Consider the following 15,833-nt stretch of genomic DNA (forward strand, 5'->3'; position numbering starts at 1 on the left):
TCAGCATCGCCATGCAGATGCAGCAATTAGGGCTCGGTCTTGCCATCCCAGTAGCAAGCAACCTTTGTCCTCCGTCAACCTATATCCATCGCACGAATACAAACCCAGCAATATCTTCGACTGAGTCACCGCGTTCGGACTCAGTGGCACCCCCCTGAACCCTCTCCCTTCCATTATCTTCCTCCATTTCTCCAACCTCTCGTGCCTCTCGATCCTCTCCGCTCCTTCACAGGCCACTATGTTCCTTATTTCTGGCGCAAATATATACTGCTCCACCTTAGCCCTCTGCGCCGACTCCGGCGGAAACGTCGCGTCCAGAGAATCGAAAATCGCTGAGTAATAATGCAGTGCCTCCAGAAATCTGCCCAGGAAATACGGTCCGTTATGACTCGCTTCTTGCTCCACAAGGGTTACGATGTTGGGGGCTTGGTCCCTTATTATTCCAGTAAATTTCCCATGCAGTTTCCTGGGACCCTGTGAAGCCGATTCACGGAGTTCACCGCCAATGCCTCTCCGACCCGACGGTTGAACATGTGGGGCTTGAGATCTTCTAGTTGCTCGCCCACCGGGTGGAATTCAAAGGGGATGTTGAGAGAGTGGGCTAGCTCCGTCAAGCACCGGCCCGTTTCCCTCACGGCCTCGATGCTGGGCCCGACGCCAGTTATTCGCAGAGAGAAACGGGGCTCCACTGGGTCGGGCTGCTAGTGCTTGCATGAACGCGGGCCATTGGTAACCTTGGAGGATGTCTAGGTCGATTATGTGCACTCTCTCTTCGGCCTCGAATGCTTCGAAGATTGCTTGGTTTGCGGTGAAGTGGGCGAATTTGATGTAAGGGCAAGCTTGGTAGACGATTTGGTATATCTTGAGGATTTCTATGGAGTGTTGCGGGAAACCAGAGAAGGATGGCTTAGGGTTGGAGGAGTTGATGATGGATTTGGTGGTGAGAGTGGCTGCGAGTCTTGCGCTCAAGGCTTCGGTGAAACAGGACGCGACTCGTTGCATGGAGTCACCAAGAGGTGTTACTACACGATTCAGATGGTGCAAGTACCTTCTTGCCAACATGTATTCTTCTTTGGCCACTGCCTCAGCACAGGCTAATAGCAGGTGCACCAGTTGAAGTCCACTGTCTTGCTCCTATTTATTCAGTTAAAAAATCGCTAGATCAGACATAAGCATGTGTAGAATAAGTCAACCACACGAAAGCATGCATAAAGTATGATTTGACTTTTTCTTTATCTTGATTTATTCTCTATTTTCTCGTGTGCATATATCTGAATACTAAAAACAAACACTTTTTGATGTTCCTTTGGTTTCTGTCTTGAGTTTTCTCCCTTAGCTTGTAGCCTCTGTACATTTTTTGTTTTATAAATTAATACAATTCCTCTTTCAATCGGGAAAAAAACAACACTCGTTATAGAATAACCAGTAATTAGCGTATCTGATACTGTGTTAAGAAGACAGCTAAATGTCAGGCTTAAAATTTTTGACGAAGACGCAAGACAAATTGAATTTTATGTACATGGAAATTAAAGCAAAAGACATCCATGATGAGTCACTGAAGAAAACTGAACTGCATGGGAACCGATAATGGGAAAGATTTTACCTGCTCGGTCCCTATAGGAATAGGCACCATCAAGCTATGTGGCTGTGAGTGTGATTGCTGTTCCGATTGCTGCTTTTGCTGTTTCTCTTGCTGGCGTTCTTGCTGCAGAGCTTGTGAAAGAGATGCGCTCATCTGATGCACGTCACTCTCTTCGGTAATTGAGAGCCATCCGGCATTAAAGATTCTTCGTTCAATGATCCACAGTATCTTGAAGAACTTGCCATCGTCAAGCTGTCCAAAATGGGCGGGATTGAAGCTGATATGTCAAAGCAGTCTGATGAACTTCCAATATCAGACAGTTTAGTGGATGAATATCCACCAGCGAGTCCATGATCCCCTTGATAGTCCCCCAAGAATTCTTCTATGGTCCGAAGTGAAAGGTTCTCCACGGGCTGTATATACTGGTTGTTTGGAGAGTTTATACCCTATGGAGGGGACTGAGTCCTTTACCTTTGTGGGCGCTGGCAAGTGCTCCGATCTGCGATGAGAAGCGCGGAGGTGAACAACCTGAGAGACTCTGTCCCTGCATTGCCTGAGCATAGTTGTAGTTGCAGTTGTAGGTAGAAGCTTGAGGGGAAGGCATGCTCCTCACCGGCGAAGAGATCATGAAATCGGCGTCTAACTGATCGGAGAAGAAAGACTCCCACATGGAACTATCTGGTGACTGGACTTCCACATCCCCATCCAAGTCAAATTTGAACGCAGGAAGGTTTAAGCTGGGAGGGGTTAGATTAGTCTGCTCTAAATGTTCAGAAGACTGGGCAGCATTTTCTTGGACTGCAAACCCGAGTCGTTTGAAGAAGTGGGCTGGATTTGTTGCATGAATTCTCACTCTTGAGGGACAGTGAACTTCCACAAAGTGAATTGATCATATTTTTGTCTGAAAACAATAAAAATAAAAATAAAAACCTCTTGATCCCTCTCAGTGTAGCAAGAAAAAATTCGAATACCTGAGAGAGGTTCACGAGAAAATATGATATTTCTGAGATTTGGACGAAGCGAAAGGAATAAGAAGGGGAAGGCGACTCAGTCTGAAATTAACTAGCCAACTCGGTATAGTTGAATCAAGTATTAATGGAAAGAGCAGAGACAGTGTTTTCTGGCTTCTCATGTAGATGGCTCTGAAAGGGGGGGACTGTGGGGACAAAACCTAATTTCAGTCGTATGTGATTGGAGGCTTGTCTTTGATAATCTCCATTCTAAGCCCTCTTGGGATTCTAGCTGGAATTTTAGAGGCCTCCATATTGTCATTTTTGGTTACCTGTTTTAACTGTTTACTATATTGACTTATTGGCCCGTGCAGGACTCATGCCTCGCGACGAAGAAGAATATGCAGGGTCCCACTCACCTTGGGCCGGCCCATCTGAGTTTTGGGCATCTAAGTTAATTAAGAACCATTATGAGAATCGCCCGTAATTAGTTGTTAATCTGCAATTGGGCAGCATTGCCAATAGGAAAGCGACAATGACGTGAAAGCTGAAAGGAGGGAATAAAAAATGAAAAAAGTGCAGAATCATGGAATGTGAGACAGATATGGAATTTCCTCGTTGGCCAAGAAAAGACAGAGACAGAGATGGAATGAATGGGCCAATTCAGTGTTGGCCTTTTTCTTTTTTCTTGTTTTGTTTTGGTTGTTTAAATCAAAACACAGGTGGTGAAATATAAAAGGTTACTATGGTTTCAATGAAGGAAAACCACTGGACTTTGGTGCTAATGCTGTGCTTTTCTCTGAATTCAACTTTTCATATTTATTTATTTTTCATTGCATTTGAGCGTGTTTTTATTATAAGAGACTTGTTAAAGGCACCGCATTAGATGTGACAACTCTCTCAAAATAGAATTTGAACCTTGATTTACATTTAAAATTTTAAATAATAAATTTTTGAAAAAAAATTATAAGGTTATCTTTGTTTTAAAATTTAAACACATTAACATAAAAAATACTAAAAATATAAAAATGAAAAAATAAACTCGTGTTGCAGGAAATCAATGTAGACAATTTAAATTGATAGTGAGCACTTGATGCTGCTCAGCATTCTGAAAAAGACAATAAATGATATGAGAATTGAGCAATGCAGGGAGGGGGGAAAAAGCGAAGAAGGAAATAAGAGATGCAGAATTAAAAAATTAGGTTGACATTGTCATAGAGGAGTGAAGCATAGGGGGTTTCGGCAGGGAAAGGGAAAGGGAAAGGGACAAGAAAAGAGACATAGGGAACGGCGTCGCATCCAACGTCGGTGGGGCGGCCTCCCCCTTTGGATTTGCCAAAGGAATGGAGCGCTTGTCCCCACCTCTTCTCCCTCATCGGCGGCATCTCTTTTCTAAAAATTTATGTGTTTATTTAATTAGTTTTTATTTAACCAATGACGGAGTCTTGCTTCTTCCTCCGCAACACGGATGCGGTTCCCTCCTGCGGCTTTTCCTCTGCGTCCCTCCCCGGCGAACAAATAGTGTGTGATGCAGTGCTGTAATTAATAATCATATTAACTTTCCATTTAGAAATGTAAATATATTTTTTCAAGGGTTAGATGGTCAATGTAAAATATTTTTATTATTTCAAAATATCATTAATGTATTTTTTTAAGTTACTCTTAATAGATAAATTATTTTATACTTATTTTATTGTTAAAATAAATTGATAAAGATGAATATATAAATATTATGTTAATTTAAAGACAGTTAATTAATTTGTTAGGACGGTTAAAAATGCAAGAATAAAAAAAAGTAATTCTTATTTTTCTTATATTTTGTTCTTTTGATCACGTGAGTACTCCCGCAGTTGATATGACGTCCCTCCTAAAAAAATTTGTCATAGTTATGCTCTCGCTTCACTCTCAAGTCTCAAGTTTATAAGAGGAAACTATTGAAGCGACTGCTTGAATTTTTTTTTTAAAAAAACAAATCGTGTTTTTGTTATCAGAAAGAGAAAAGGCCCAGTTTTGCTTGTATTAGATTGTAACTAACAATTGGCCAGTGCGAGTGTACTGGGCAAGTAAATAGAAGAGACAGAGACATGATAACAAGAAGTAGCAACAATATACTACAAGACGGAACCCAAAGTAAAAACGCGCGATGACTGCTGTGACTTTATGATTGAGATTTTATTTTTATCTATCGTTAATAAACTGCCACTCTTCCAACAAGTAAGTGCTCAATTTAATCCTGAAAGCTAAAATGGTTTTCAAATTAATTTTCCCGTGGAATTGCTTTCATAAATAAGATAGCATTGATAATTTTTACATTCCATTGTGATGAAATAATTAATTAACTACCTAGTATCCATTCATGCGACCATGTAATCATAATCAAACGGCATAATAACAGCACTACTATTAATAATAATATCTTTATTTCTGATTTGAAAAAGATATATTACCCGTGAATAAGTAAATTTGACATATAATCTTAACAAGGAATACATTAAAAATGCGCAGAAGAATAAAACGAGAGAAATTGGTATTTTGTGGGGCTGCGGACATTCCCCAATGCCGCCTAGAAACATTTTCTGACGCCAACCTGTCCCTTATGGCCCTCTCTATAATTTCCAATCCACAACAAGGTTTTTTTCTTTCTGAAATCAATTTAAGCGTATGAGAAAAATTTTCTAAGAATGATGTATTAAATATTTTTTATTTTCAGGTCAAAATTACTAATTTAATTACGTATCTCTAATTTCAGCAAAATAATTTGAAGTGACTCATATTCACGATGATAACTTCACAAGCAAGCTGTAACCATTAACAATAAGGGTATGGGCCAACACCAGTCAGGTTACATGTTTGGTGAAATGGATATCCAGCTTTTCAATCATTGGGATGGCCCAAGCCATGCTACTTGTGGGGTGCCAGGCTGAGTCGTTAATTGCACTTAACGTGGAGTTATCGTTAGTTAAGCAAATGGCCGTGCAGTAATTGCTGCCTAATTGATATTCCCACCGTCCCTGCATTTTTCTATAAGTATATTTTATTCCTAAATATAAGAAATGTCATGATTTTTTTTAAAATAATTAGATAGTTTTACCTTTATCTTGAAAAAAAAAAAAAAAAAATATTAATTTGGTGCTTTATTCACCACCATTATAATATTAATTGACATTATTAGGGATAAAATAAAAAAATTATTGTGATTTCATATGATTTCAACTATATAACAAACTTTTATTGATATGTAAAATCTGGTTAAAAACACATTATATATAAAGATGGAAGGAATATTTCTCCAATATCACAATATAATTCATTACGGATTGATTTACATGTCTCAAAAAGCTTGTTAACATCTTAATTTTCTAAAATATGTTTACATATTTTAATCGTACCTTCAAGTGTAATAAAGTTAACCTTTGGATTATTTAAAACATACTCATTGATTTTTCAATGAAGTAAGGTGCGATTAATATATATATATACAGTGGCGGACCTATGTAGGTGTGAGCGTGGGCAGATGCCTCCACTCGAATTTGTGTAACTCCAAATGAATAATATAGAGTTTAACATTATGCCCCCACTCATCCATAATTTTTGCACCCGATAAAGTAGTAGGAAGAAGGAACAAGAATGCTGTTCACGATACCAAGGGGAAGAATATAATCCACGAACTAGGAAAGTAAAAGGAATGATGGTGGGGTCAGGAAGTAATGTTTATTACAGGTGATATGCAACTAATTTAAGGTTATTGAATTTTTTTAGTACTTTATTATAATTATTAAGGGCTTTTTTATGTTAATATTTTAAAATTAGGATTTGGATGACATGAACTTATCTATTTTGATTAACTATTTAAAATAAATGAATATAATTTTTTCTAAATTTTGAATATAACATTTTGTTATTAGGGGAGCAATAAGATGTTGATCTAAATTTTATGAATCTAAGCTCTAATTTATAATTTATTTGGTTTTTGTATATATTAAATTTTATATTACAATATGCATAATCATTTGTTTTTTCTTAAATAAATATTGCTCCCTGGGATCCTGGATTTGCCATTGTATGTATATATATATAATACCTACTCTCTATATTATAGACCAAACAAAATTTATAGAAAAGGATTTATATTGTAATTCGTAGAAAATTAGTGAGAACCCACACCGCAGAAGTAATGTACACACGTGACATCTGTGAAGCACGACGATATCAATAGAAATGTCTTAATTTGGTGAAAGTGAGAGATTCGCGCCTGAAAATGAGGAACGGACGGGTGCGACTATATGGCATACCCCATACCGATTAGAGTTGAGTTACGTGTAATAACAGGCCAAAATATTACAAATCAAAATGAGCTATGTTCCTCAACTTTTAACATTTGTGAAAAAGAGGTGAGTTGTTTGATAATTTATCAATTTTCTTGAATTTCGGACTACACCTAAATCATCAATAGTTTTTTTTTTCAATATTAATAATTAATATCATCTGAGAGCCAGAAATCTTGATCGTCTCTCGGCCCCGCTCGAGATGGAATGCAAAATTCATTTGAAATCATACTGAAAACAGGAGGTGGAGATATACAGACCGAAACTATGCATGAAAACTGAATACAAAATTATGATAATGACTGTACTGCATGCATTCGTTTCTAATTAAGGCAAAGCGAGTAAGCGACAGTCGTTTGATGTCGTTGTAAATGGATCACAGGAGGGATTGATGGTGACGAGCAAGATGGTGACCTGGCACTGGTAAGTGACAGTGTGATAATGAAGTGGATATGAGGTTCTTCATCCAAACCTAAAATAGTAGGTTGAGTGAGACACCTTCCAATACCAGGAAAAGAAGAAGAAGAAGAAGAAGAAGAAGCCCTCTTAGTTGCTTAATCTTCACACAATTTTGTAAAATTGTTCGTTTTATTAGTTTCTTTTTGAATTCAGATAGTGAGGCATATACCATTGCGAGGTGCAAATGCAACTACAGCCTACGGGAATGCTCCTAACCTTCCTCAAGCTTTTCTTCGGTTCTTGACCCTTTTGTTGTTGCAATAGTTCCAATAAATGATTGGTTCCAACTAGAAGTTGCCCTGTGCCTATGTACTGAACAAGAGTGTATCCAACCAGTTCAAATTCTATGCTCATCCCACCATCCTTGGGATGAGATCTCAACCCAGATTTTAAATATAATTTTATATTATATTTATTAAAATAAAATTTATAAAAATTATAAAATAATTTTAATACTTTTTTATTTTAATTTGATCTAGATTTAATTTATAGGGTCCAATTTAATATAAAATTTTTTATAATTTATATATATTGATTATCCATATGTACTCTATACAATACAAATAATATAATTGAAGTATATTTGTATTATGTATAATACATTTAATAAAAATTTTAATATTAAATTGGACCCTTTAAATTAAATTTAAACTATATTAAAAATAAAAAATATTAAAATTATTTTATAATTTTCATAACCTTTTATTTTGATAAATATAATATAAAATTATATAATAATACTTGAAATCTGGATCATTTCAAATTCCATCCTAAGAATGGTGCTCATCCTTGTAAGTTTGGTGTCGAAACTTCCCTTCTGGCCTTCCGTAGAGCTTCATTGCAATTAGCGTCCCATTGGTGGTTTTCGAACCCACTTGGTTCAAATTGCAGAAAGCCCAGTAGAGAGAAGTGCTATGCCTATGATCCTTGATTAATCCCAAGTCCTCTTTTGTGCTTTTATAAGCCCCCACCTTAATCTCTCTAGAGAGGCTATCAAGCTACATGCCTCCCAGCTCCGGAAAATTCCAAAGAATCCACCATCTATTGACTATTCTCTCTCCTACTCATAAGTTCCATATGTTGCCAAATAACATTCACATGTCTCTGTTTCATATGGAAAAGATAAATTATTTCCAACTTTTCGCTTGAAGTTTGTTCACCACTAACATCTTCCCCTCATTGTCTACACAGCGAACTCGTTTACTATGTGTCAAGGCCTTTGAAAGCAAAGCTATTGCAGAACATCACAGACACTACTAGGGAGCTTCCCTCCATTTTTGCAAAGTTGGCCATGAACCCGATAGTTTTCTTGCTTCTTTTATCCTTGTTTACACCCGTTTTGGAAGTTGAGCCCGCAAAACCCAGGCTGCCAGGGAAACCCAGGTTACCCAGCTCCCACATCACTGTGATGGGCTTCGTTTACTGTGACACCTGCTCCAATAACAGCTTTTCCAGACACAGCTACTTCCTGTCAGGTGATGAGTATCAACATTCTTGTTAGATTTGAGTTTTGTTAATTGTGATTAAACTTCGAGGAACATGTATGTTCTGGTACTGAGCGAAAATGAAAAAGAGTTCACACATTTTACTTCCTTGAATATCTCCAGGAGTAGAAGTCAAAATAGATTGCATGTTTAAAGCGCGCTCAGCTAAAACAAAGGAACAGATAACAGTTTCAGTGAACAGAACGACAGATAAGCATGGAATGTACAAGCTGGAAATACCATCAGTTGATGGAGTGAAATGTGCCGAAGACCCTGATGTTGCATCTTCTTGCCAAGTAAATTTAATGGGGAGTTCATCCTCCTCATGCGATGTTCCTAGCTACAGAAGCACATCTAATGAGATAACAGTCAAAGCAAGAAGAGACAATCTCTGCATTTACAGTCTAACTCCTTTGAGTTACAGACCATCTAAGAAGGATATCGCCTTGTGTGGTAACTAAAAGAAGCAGCTTACACTTGTAGTCTGTTGAATTACTTGGCCACTTGTGTTTGACAAATTCCAAGAACTCAGATATGCGCTATCTTATTTTAGCCTATCAGGGGCACAGATATTTTCTTTCTCCCTCTTGATTGTTTACCTGCATTATTTGTTTGATTACGAAGTAATATATCAACTATGCAAAAAAAAATATTATGCATGTAGACTTTGGCTGGAAAAGAGAACTTGATTTCAGCAGTTGATTTGGTCCCCGTTAAAATGGATTACATTTATAGGACTTCTTTTCTGTGAAATTGCAAGAACAAGTAATTTCCCCAACAGCTTATTACCGGGGGATAGACTGTGTTTAATGATATGGTGTTCCATAAAAATGGAGTGTTTTCAACGGGTAAAGCAGAATAGCGGTCCAGTATGTCAGTAAATAAGTAAACTGGAAATCCACTGGAAACTGACAAACTTTGAGACCTCAAACTATTTCACTAGCCATCAGATTAGCTCAAACCTATTATAATTAATGTGCCAAATGCAAATTGAGAACCGGAAAGACAAAAAATTTCTTTAATTCTATCAGATGGAGAGTAGACCACACGAAATTTGCAATGCTCATTCCTAGCAATTAACATTCATAACTGCAATTGTTTGTGATGCTAGGATGAGTGTGGTTTCTAGCAATTGCCTCAGCATATCAATCTATATCTGAAGATTTATTTGCTTTTCTTGTCCATCCTATTTCTTTACGTGATTGCAAGGACCCTTAAGCATGATGCACACTTGCTATTGCTACATTACCTTTACAGAACAATTAAGAAATCCGTACAAAGAATCAGCCAGCCTGTCATCACCTTTATTAGCTCCATAGTGGCAGATCGCAGCAGGTGAAATTTCACCTCGGACGCATCCAAGAGAATGAGTACACCAGTGTGGTCCATGTTGTGCACTTGTGCTGGTGCTAGCATCACCACAGCAATAATGAAAACAATAAGAAAGCAATTATAACAGCTGAAATGGCAGCTGGAAAATGAACATGATGCCAGATCTGTAGTTTATCTGCGCACCCTTCCCAGCTAAGGATCATCCTAGTGACTTACAGTGAGCACTCATTGCAAATCCTGAATCGAATTGGTTAGAATTAGAGTATTAGAGTGCATGATAGTAACTCGTGTCCTCCTCCCTTTCGCTTGGGACAATAAAACCAAGCGTAATGTCGAAAAGTTCAGATACTTGCAGTGGACCAGGACATGCCAGCATTGCAGCACACGCTTCTGTATCCTCGTTCATCGATTAAAATCACCAATAATTTTGACTCTGAAATTTCTTCTTCTGAGAGTAATAATGAAAAATGTCATCAAAGAACAATAAGAAATTCGTTGTAAGGCTCTTTGGAAGATTATTGGTATAGAATTTTGTAATCTTCAAGCGAAGGCAAACGACAGAAGCTGTAATCTCAGCTATCCAATTCGCAATGAACTGATTTCAGACAGAAATAAATATGCAGAATACGCACACTTGAGGTATCAAAGCATTGATAACCTAAGACGGAAGACGATGAAGGTTAACGAAAAGAGGACTTCCCTTGCGCTTTGAATGAAGAGAAATTTTCAGTCAGCCCCACACCCAACATAATCTCAGTTAACTCAAAATTTTGAAGTTTTAATCCATAGTGGGGGACTAAAATAAAATTACAGAGATCACTCAAATAATTTTGTATCTTTAAATGAAAATAGATGCACAAACAACTCATATAAAAAAAAATAAATAATTGATATATAAAAAATAAATAATTAATATATGAAAATAAATAACTAATATAAATAAAATTTGCAATTTTCGTTAATGTAAAGTTGCAACTATCATTCCATCTACGTTAGTTGTTCATTTTTTATATACGAGTTGTTTACATGTTTAATTTCATGAGGGACAATTAAATCATTTGAATCAACTATTTAATTGACTAAAATTATGTTGAGTCAAGTACCTATAATTTTTCCTTTAATAATATAAGAAAATTTGAAAATAAAAAATGATGATTGTGTGCCAATGGCAAGGATGAAGTGGAATGAAGAAGAGACCTAAATCAAACTATCCTAAATAAAAACAAATATGGTAATAGGGTTGTATGAAAGTCCAAGTAGTCCTATCCAACTTGATCCAACACACAAATTCAATTTGGTTTAGTCCTGTAAAAAAAATGACTTGAAGGATTAAAAGGACAAACAAGATTAAACTTCATATTTGGGTTGGACTAGATATAAGATCGAGCTTTCAAACTATTTAATTTGGTTTGGTTTAATATGATTGTTAAACTCAATGTCTCATTTCATTCTTTAATTTCATAAGATTTGAATCTCATGCTTGTGGCAACTACAAACATTGGATGCTTATACCCTTGTGACAAAATTCATGCTATCTATTAAATCAAGGATTTGAAGAATCTTTTTGCAACGAAAATCATGAAACATTGAATTCAAATTCATCCAAATCTATTAAATAGTATAATTGAATGTCTATCTCATTTTCGGCCTAAAATTCAAAACTTTCTTAAACAATGTATGCTATATTATTATTTTTATATAATATTATGATATTTTATCTATCTTTCTATTGTGATTTTTGTATTATGATATATGAGTTTATATTACACATTATTTATCAATGGATTTATATTATTATATTATTGTTTTTTCCTTCATATATTGCTCTATGCCCTAGGAAATGGAGGAAGATTTTATACTAATAATAGGTAAGGAATTTGAAAGTGTAAAAGGAGCATGAAATTTTGGACTATTTAAGAAAGTTTTGAATTTTAGGTAGGAAATGGGGCAGACATTCAGTACGTGATGTTATTTAGAGATTTAGATGGATTTAAATTTAGTGTTTTTTGATTTGACTGTAATAAAATTCTTCAAACCCTTGATTTAATGGACAACATAGATTTTGCTGCTTGGATATAGGCATCCAATGCTTATAGTTGTTACAAGCATGAGATCCAAATTCAAATTTAATTTCCTACCTAATATATTATGATTAACTTTTAATATTTTTGATAAATTTTATATGACTATAAATATTTTTTTATTATAATTGAGTTTATTAGATTAAAATGAATTATTTTCTCTCATAAAAAAAACAAAAAGGTATTGAATTGTCAAAATTAGCCTCTCTATTCTATGAATTAAATTTGGTCTTGTTTAATTTGGGGTGAAGCATGTGTAAAACTACACTATAGATTATTCAATCTAACTATTTTTATGAAAGAGATTAGATTTTGAATTAGGTCAAATATTGTCTTATTAGTCTTTTGCGCATCCTCTCCTGGAAATCTGAAAGCAAATCTTATTCGCCAAATCCTTAGCACGTGGCTTCTAACGTTGCCCACGAAGCCACCTCTAATTAAACTAAAAGCAGAGAAGCACAAGAAATCCACGTGCTCTCTGAGAAAATCCCCGAAAAATTATAAAATTGTCCCGCTGCCCGAGTGCGTTTCCTGTCTTGACCAAACACGAAACATGCTTAATAACAGCCCCAATTCGCAAACAATTGAATCTGTTTTACCTTCTTTTTTTTTTTTTAAGCCTGTTTAACCATTAGCAATGAGTATATTTTTTCTTCAAACAAGTGAATAACCACGAGAATGGTTTTGTAGCAGGGCATGGTTCATGCAACTAATTCAACTCCAGTTTCTTTCTTATGCGGATCAACATCAGCAATCAGATCTTAGACCTAGCAGGGCAAACCCATCGCTCTTTCCTCATGTAACCCTTTTCTTATTGACAGTTTGTCTTCGTCTTTTGTTTGTTTCATGACGGTACAGTTAATTTCCATGTTTGGTAACGTTACTTTAGAATCAAGAGAAAACTTGAAAAATCATAACCCTTTTTGGTCCCCGAACTTCTTTGAAATCAACTTCCATGTCGTGAAATGGATCACATATCATTGCTATGTTGAAATTTGAAATTATAGAGCATTTATTTAGTTATCTTATAGTATGGTGGTGTGGACTTTCCTTTTCGATCGGAGCATAGCTGTATTGTTTGTTAGGTACAGAAAATAAAAGCAAGTCATATTTGAAAGATTCTCTGGAATGGCAACTTCAAAGTTCAGTGAAGTTTATTTCAAGTCATTGCGTTGGTTTAACCAACTTTATCAGATTGGGAAAATCACTTTGTGGGTTTAATTAGGTCAACAGGCAAATATTATAGAACCCAACAGATTAAACACACAAGTGACGTAGCCGTTGCTTTTGAAGTCGATATTTCTTTCTTTTGTAGCACAGATTCTAACTAAAAGTCTAGTGTAGATTCCTACGTCTGCTTTAAGAATTATTAAAAGATAATTAACTTTTTTTCTTCTGAGACAAGAAATGTCAATGAACCAAGGGGCCGCAACAGCACCCCCCAAACAAATATCTTGAAGAAACAATTCTATGTAAAAGTTCATAACGCCCTACGAAGCCCCAAATTGTGGCTTTGCATGTAAAATTGCACCACTACTATATAAAGAAGGGATAAATCATTGATGAGCAAGAACTGAATAAATACCCTTTTATAAACTGATAATAACAGAATATAAGAAAGAGCATAATCATGGAATAAATAACGACACGATCATATAAAGATAAATGTGACTCTATATCTGCATCAACTCTTGGAAGATCTTCATTGCAGGAGCTGGCAAACCAAGAAGCACATTGATGTTTTTCCTCTCTATCCCATGAGAAAGAAACAAAATCACTTCCTTCTCTGGCAAAGACACTGGCCCTGAAAGAACAGGCTCTCCCCATCCAAAATCAGTGGTGTGGAACGAAAGCCTAGACCAAGTTGTGATCAAAAGGGTACAAGCCAGAGATGGCCTAGCTCTTGTCACCTCAAAATAATCTATAGCTGATCTCATGTAATTGTCTGTGACCATCTTGATAGCATCTTTAATTAGGTTCACAGCAAATGAGAGAGGATTTTCTGATAGCTGAACTGCTTGGCAAACAGAATTGGTCAGTACTATTCCATTACCGCAGTACCCTTTTGGTAGAGGAGGGTTAAACTTGGCCCTTCCATCGACAGCAAAGAGGAGCTTAGTCTGCTGGTCTGGCAACAATTTTAGTGCCTTGGTTCGAGCCACCCAGACGAATGCTGAGAGGACTTCAAAAGTCGTGCAGGACTCAAGAACCCCATCTTCCATGGCTTTCATCTTCAGTTGCTTCAGCTTCTCAGGATCAAAACAGAAGGACCTGTAGACCATCTCATCTTCGTATAGGTCCTTAGATCCTGACTTGTCTTCAATGTCAGCAAATTCTTCGTGCTGGTACTCTATCTGAGGTGGGTTCCGTGCCTTGAGAATGCTTCTATCCAGAAATGGGGGGATTGACACTGGCTGGCCCCTGGCTACTTCACCCCAAGAGTTCACAAACTCCATAGCACCAATGCCATCAAACATACAGTGATTCATGCACAGTCCAAGAACAAATCCTCCACATTTGAACTTGGTCACCTGGAATAATGTAGGGTTGAAGCATCAGCTTTGCAATAAGCTGTACAAACTTCATGGATTTATCAACTCAAGGTGAGTCTTCTGACCACTTAATGATAGATATTGGCAGTCTATCATTTACAAAAAAAATGAGAACATATATAATCACTGTAAAACTGCATAAACAAGATACTCCTAGCGTGTAGAACTGAAGCCCTACGGGACTTTGAGACAATAGTTAATACGGCTGCAGTACGTTTACAAAGAATGTTATCATACTATAAGGAAGGAGCTTGAAAAGGCTATATGTTTTTAGTTCCCTCCAAGACATGTAATTTCTTTGGGGTTTACACAGAGAAAGAACATACCTGAGCAACCAAAGGAGGCATCTGAAGGATGTGTTTTGCACCCGGAACGTCATAAACAAGCTTGCCGAGAGTCCCAGGTTCTGACTTTGTTATGTCACCAATCTCTTCCATTGCCAAGTTTGCTTCGGCCTCCACAAATAAGGCACCCTCCCCAGTGCAGTCCACTATGAGCTTACCCTCTGTGCTTATGTTCAGCCTCCCAGCAAGTGGGTAGTAGTGAACCAGAACCTCCTTCAAAGCGTTCTTGATCACTTCCCCTGCCTTGTCATTCCCCTTCTCAGGCGATTTGAAGCAATAAATAGTTCGAACAGTCACTGCAATGTTCTGATCAAGGTTAGACAGGAAATACATGCCTTTGGGTGTTTTCTCTGCAGGAGTAACTAGAACTGGTTCGTTTAGCTTCACGCTAAGTTGGAAACCGTTGCCATTAGCTCTCTCCATCTCAGCTAGCCAACACTTCGATATGATCTATCTAGCCTGTGTTAAAAAAGACATAAAATGAGAGCGCATACAATCTAGAGAAAGAATTAATTGGCTTCTGTCAAATTAAGAAGCATGTGACCATGTAAACATGATAAGAAGCACGTGGGATGTATTTCTCATACCGGAGAGTCTCTCACGAAATTTGATAGGGCTCGAGTCTGGAGCAGAGAAAAATGCCTCTTTTCTGGGAGATATGTGTATGGATGGGTACGTAGAGTTCTTGTTATTAAATAAAGCGATGTAAGGTGAAAGTGAGAAG

The 15,833-nt window shown here is 36.8% G+C and overlaps 3 protein-coding genes and 2 long non-coding RNA genes across 5 annotated transcripts; 2 read left to right on the forward strand and 3 right to left on the reverse strand.

The window, feature by feature from the left end:
* LOC129302477 (GRAS family protein RAM1-like) lies at nucleotides 1-4,085 on the reverse strand. The gene is given in 7 exon segments (XM_054941402.1): nucleotides 1-443; nucleotides 446-671; nucleotides 673-1,134; nucleotides 1,604-1,758; nucleotides 1,761-2,024; nucleotides 2,027-2,452; nucleotides 3,965-4,085. Coding segments are annotated over 7 exon segments (2,097 nt in total).
* Nucleotides 4,086-8,111: 4,026 nt separating this feature from the next.
* On the forward strand, nucleotides 8,112-9,398 carry LOC129291995 (uncharacterized). Its single transcript, XM_054929491.1, has 2 exons — nucleotides 8,112-8,791; nucleotides 8,924-9,398. Exons 1-2 carry the CDS (start codon nucleotides 8,608-8,610, stop codon nucleotides 9,259-9,261), a joined length of 522 nt encoding a protein of 173 aa, XP_054785466.1. The 5' UTR covers nucleotides 8,112-8,607; the 3' UTR covers nucleotides 9,262-9,398.
* On the reverse strand, nucleotides 9,257-10,832 carry LOC129292004 (uncharacterized). The gene is made up of 3 exons (XR_008588840.1): nucleotides 10,349-10,832; nucleotides 10,050-10,209; nucleotides 9,257-9,399 (listed from the first exon to the last, which is right to left on the reverse strand). It is a non-coding gene; the product is annotated as an uncharacterized LOC129292004 (long non-coding RNA).
* Nucleotides 10,833-12,711: 1,879 nt separating this feature from the next.
* On the forward strand, nucleotides 12,712-13,330 carry LOC129303464 (uncharacterized). The gene is made up of 2 exons (XR_008591493.1): nucleotides 12,712-13,012; nucleotides 13,299-13,330. It is a non-coding gene; the product is annotated as an uncharacterized LOC129303464 (long non-coding RNA).
* A 457-nt stretch (nucleotides 13,331-13,787) lies between these two features.
* Nucleotides 13,788-15,833, reverse strand: LOC129303459 (omega-hydroxypalmitate O-feruloyl transferase). Its single transcript, XM_054942793.1, has 3 exons — nucleotides 15,697-15,833; nucleotides 15,092-15,568; nucleotides 13,788-14,744 (listed from the first exon to the last, which is right to left on the reverse strand). Exons 2-3 carry the CDS (start codon nucleotides 15,530-15,532, stop codon nucleotides 13,887-13,889), a joined length of 1,299 nt encoding a protein of 432 aa, XP_054798768.1. The 5' UTR covers nucleotides 15,533-15,568; nucleotides 15,697-15,833; the 3' UTR covers nucleotides 13,788-13,886.

This window comes from Prosopis cineraria, unplaced genomic scaffold (genome assembly GCF_029017545.1).
Source record: "Prosopis cineraria cultivar Desert tree isolate PC_DT_omini unplaced genomic scaffold, ASM2901754v1 PC1, whole genome shotgun sequence".
Taxonomy (NCBI): Eukaryota; Viridiplantae; Streptophyta; class Magnoliopsida; order Fabales; family Fabaceae; genus Prosopis; species Prosopis cineraria.

Bases quoted from the DNA above. Each gene is read 5' to 3' on its own strand.
- LOC129291995 (XM_054929491.1), top strand. From the start codon at position 8,608: ATGAACCCGATAGTTTTCTTGCTTCTTTTATCCTTGTTTACACCCGTT. The intron at 8,792-8,923 runs GTGATGAGTATC...GAATATCTCCAG, and splicing joins ACACAGCTACTTCCTGTCAG to GAGTAGAAGTCAAAATAGAT.
- LOC129303459 (XM_054942793.1), bottom strand. From the start codon at position 15,532: ATGGAGAGAGCTAATGGCAACGGTTTCCAACTTAGCGTGAAGCTAAAC. The intron at 14,745-15,091 runs GTATGTTCTTTC...ACATTATTCCAG, and splicing joins TGCCTCCTTTGGTTGCTCAG to GTGACCAAGTTCAAATGTGG.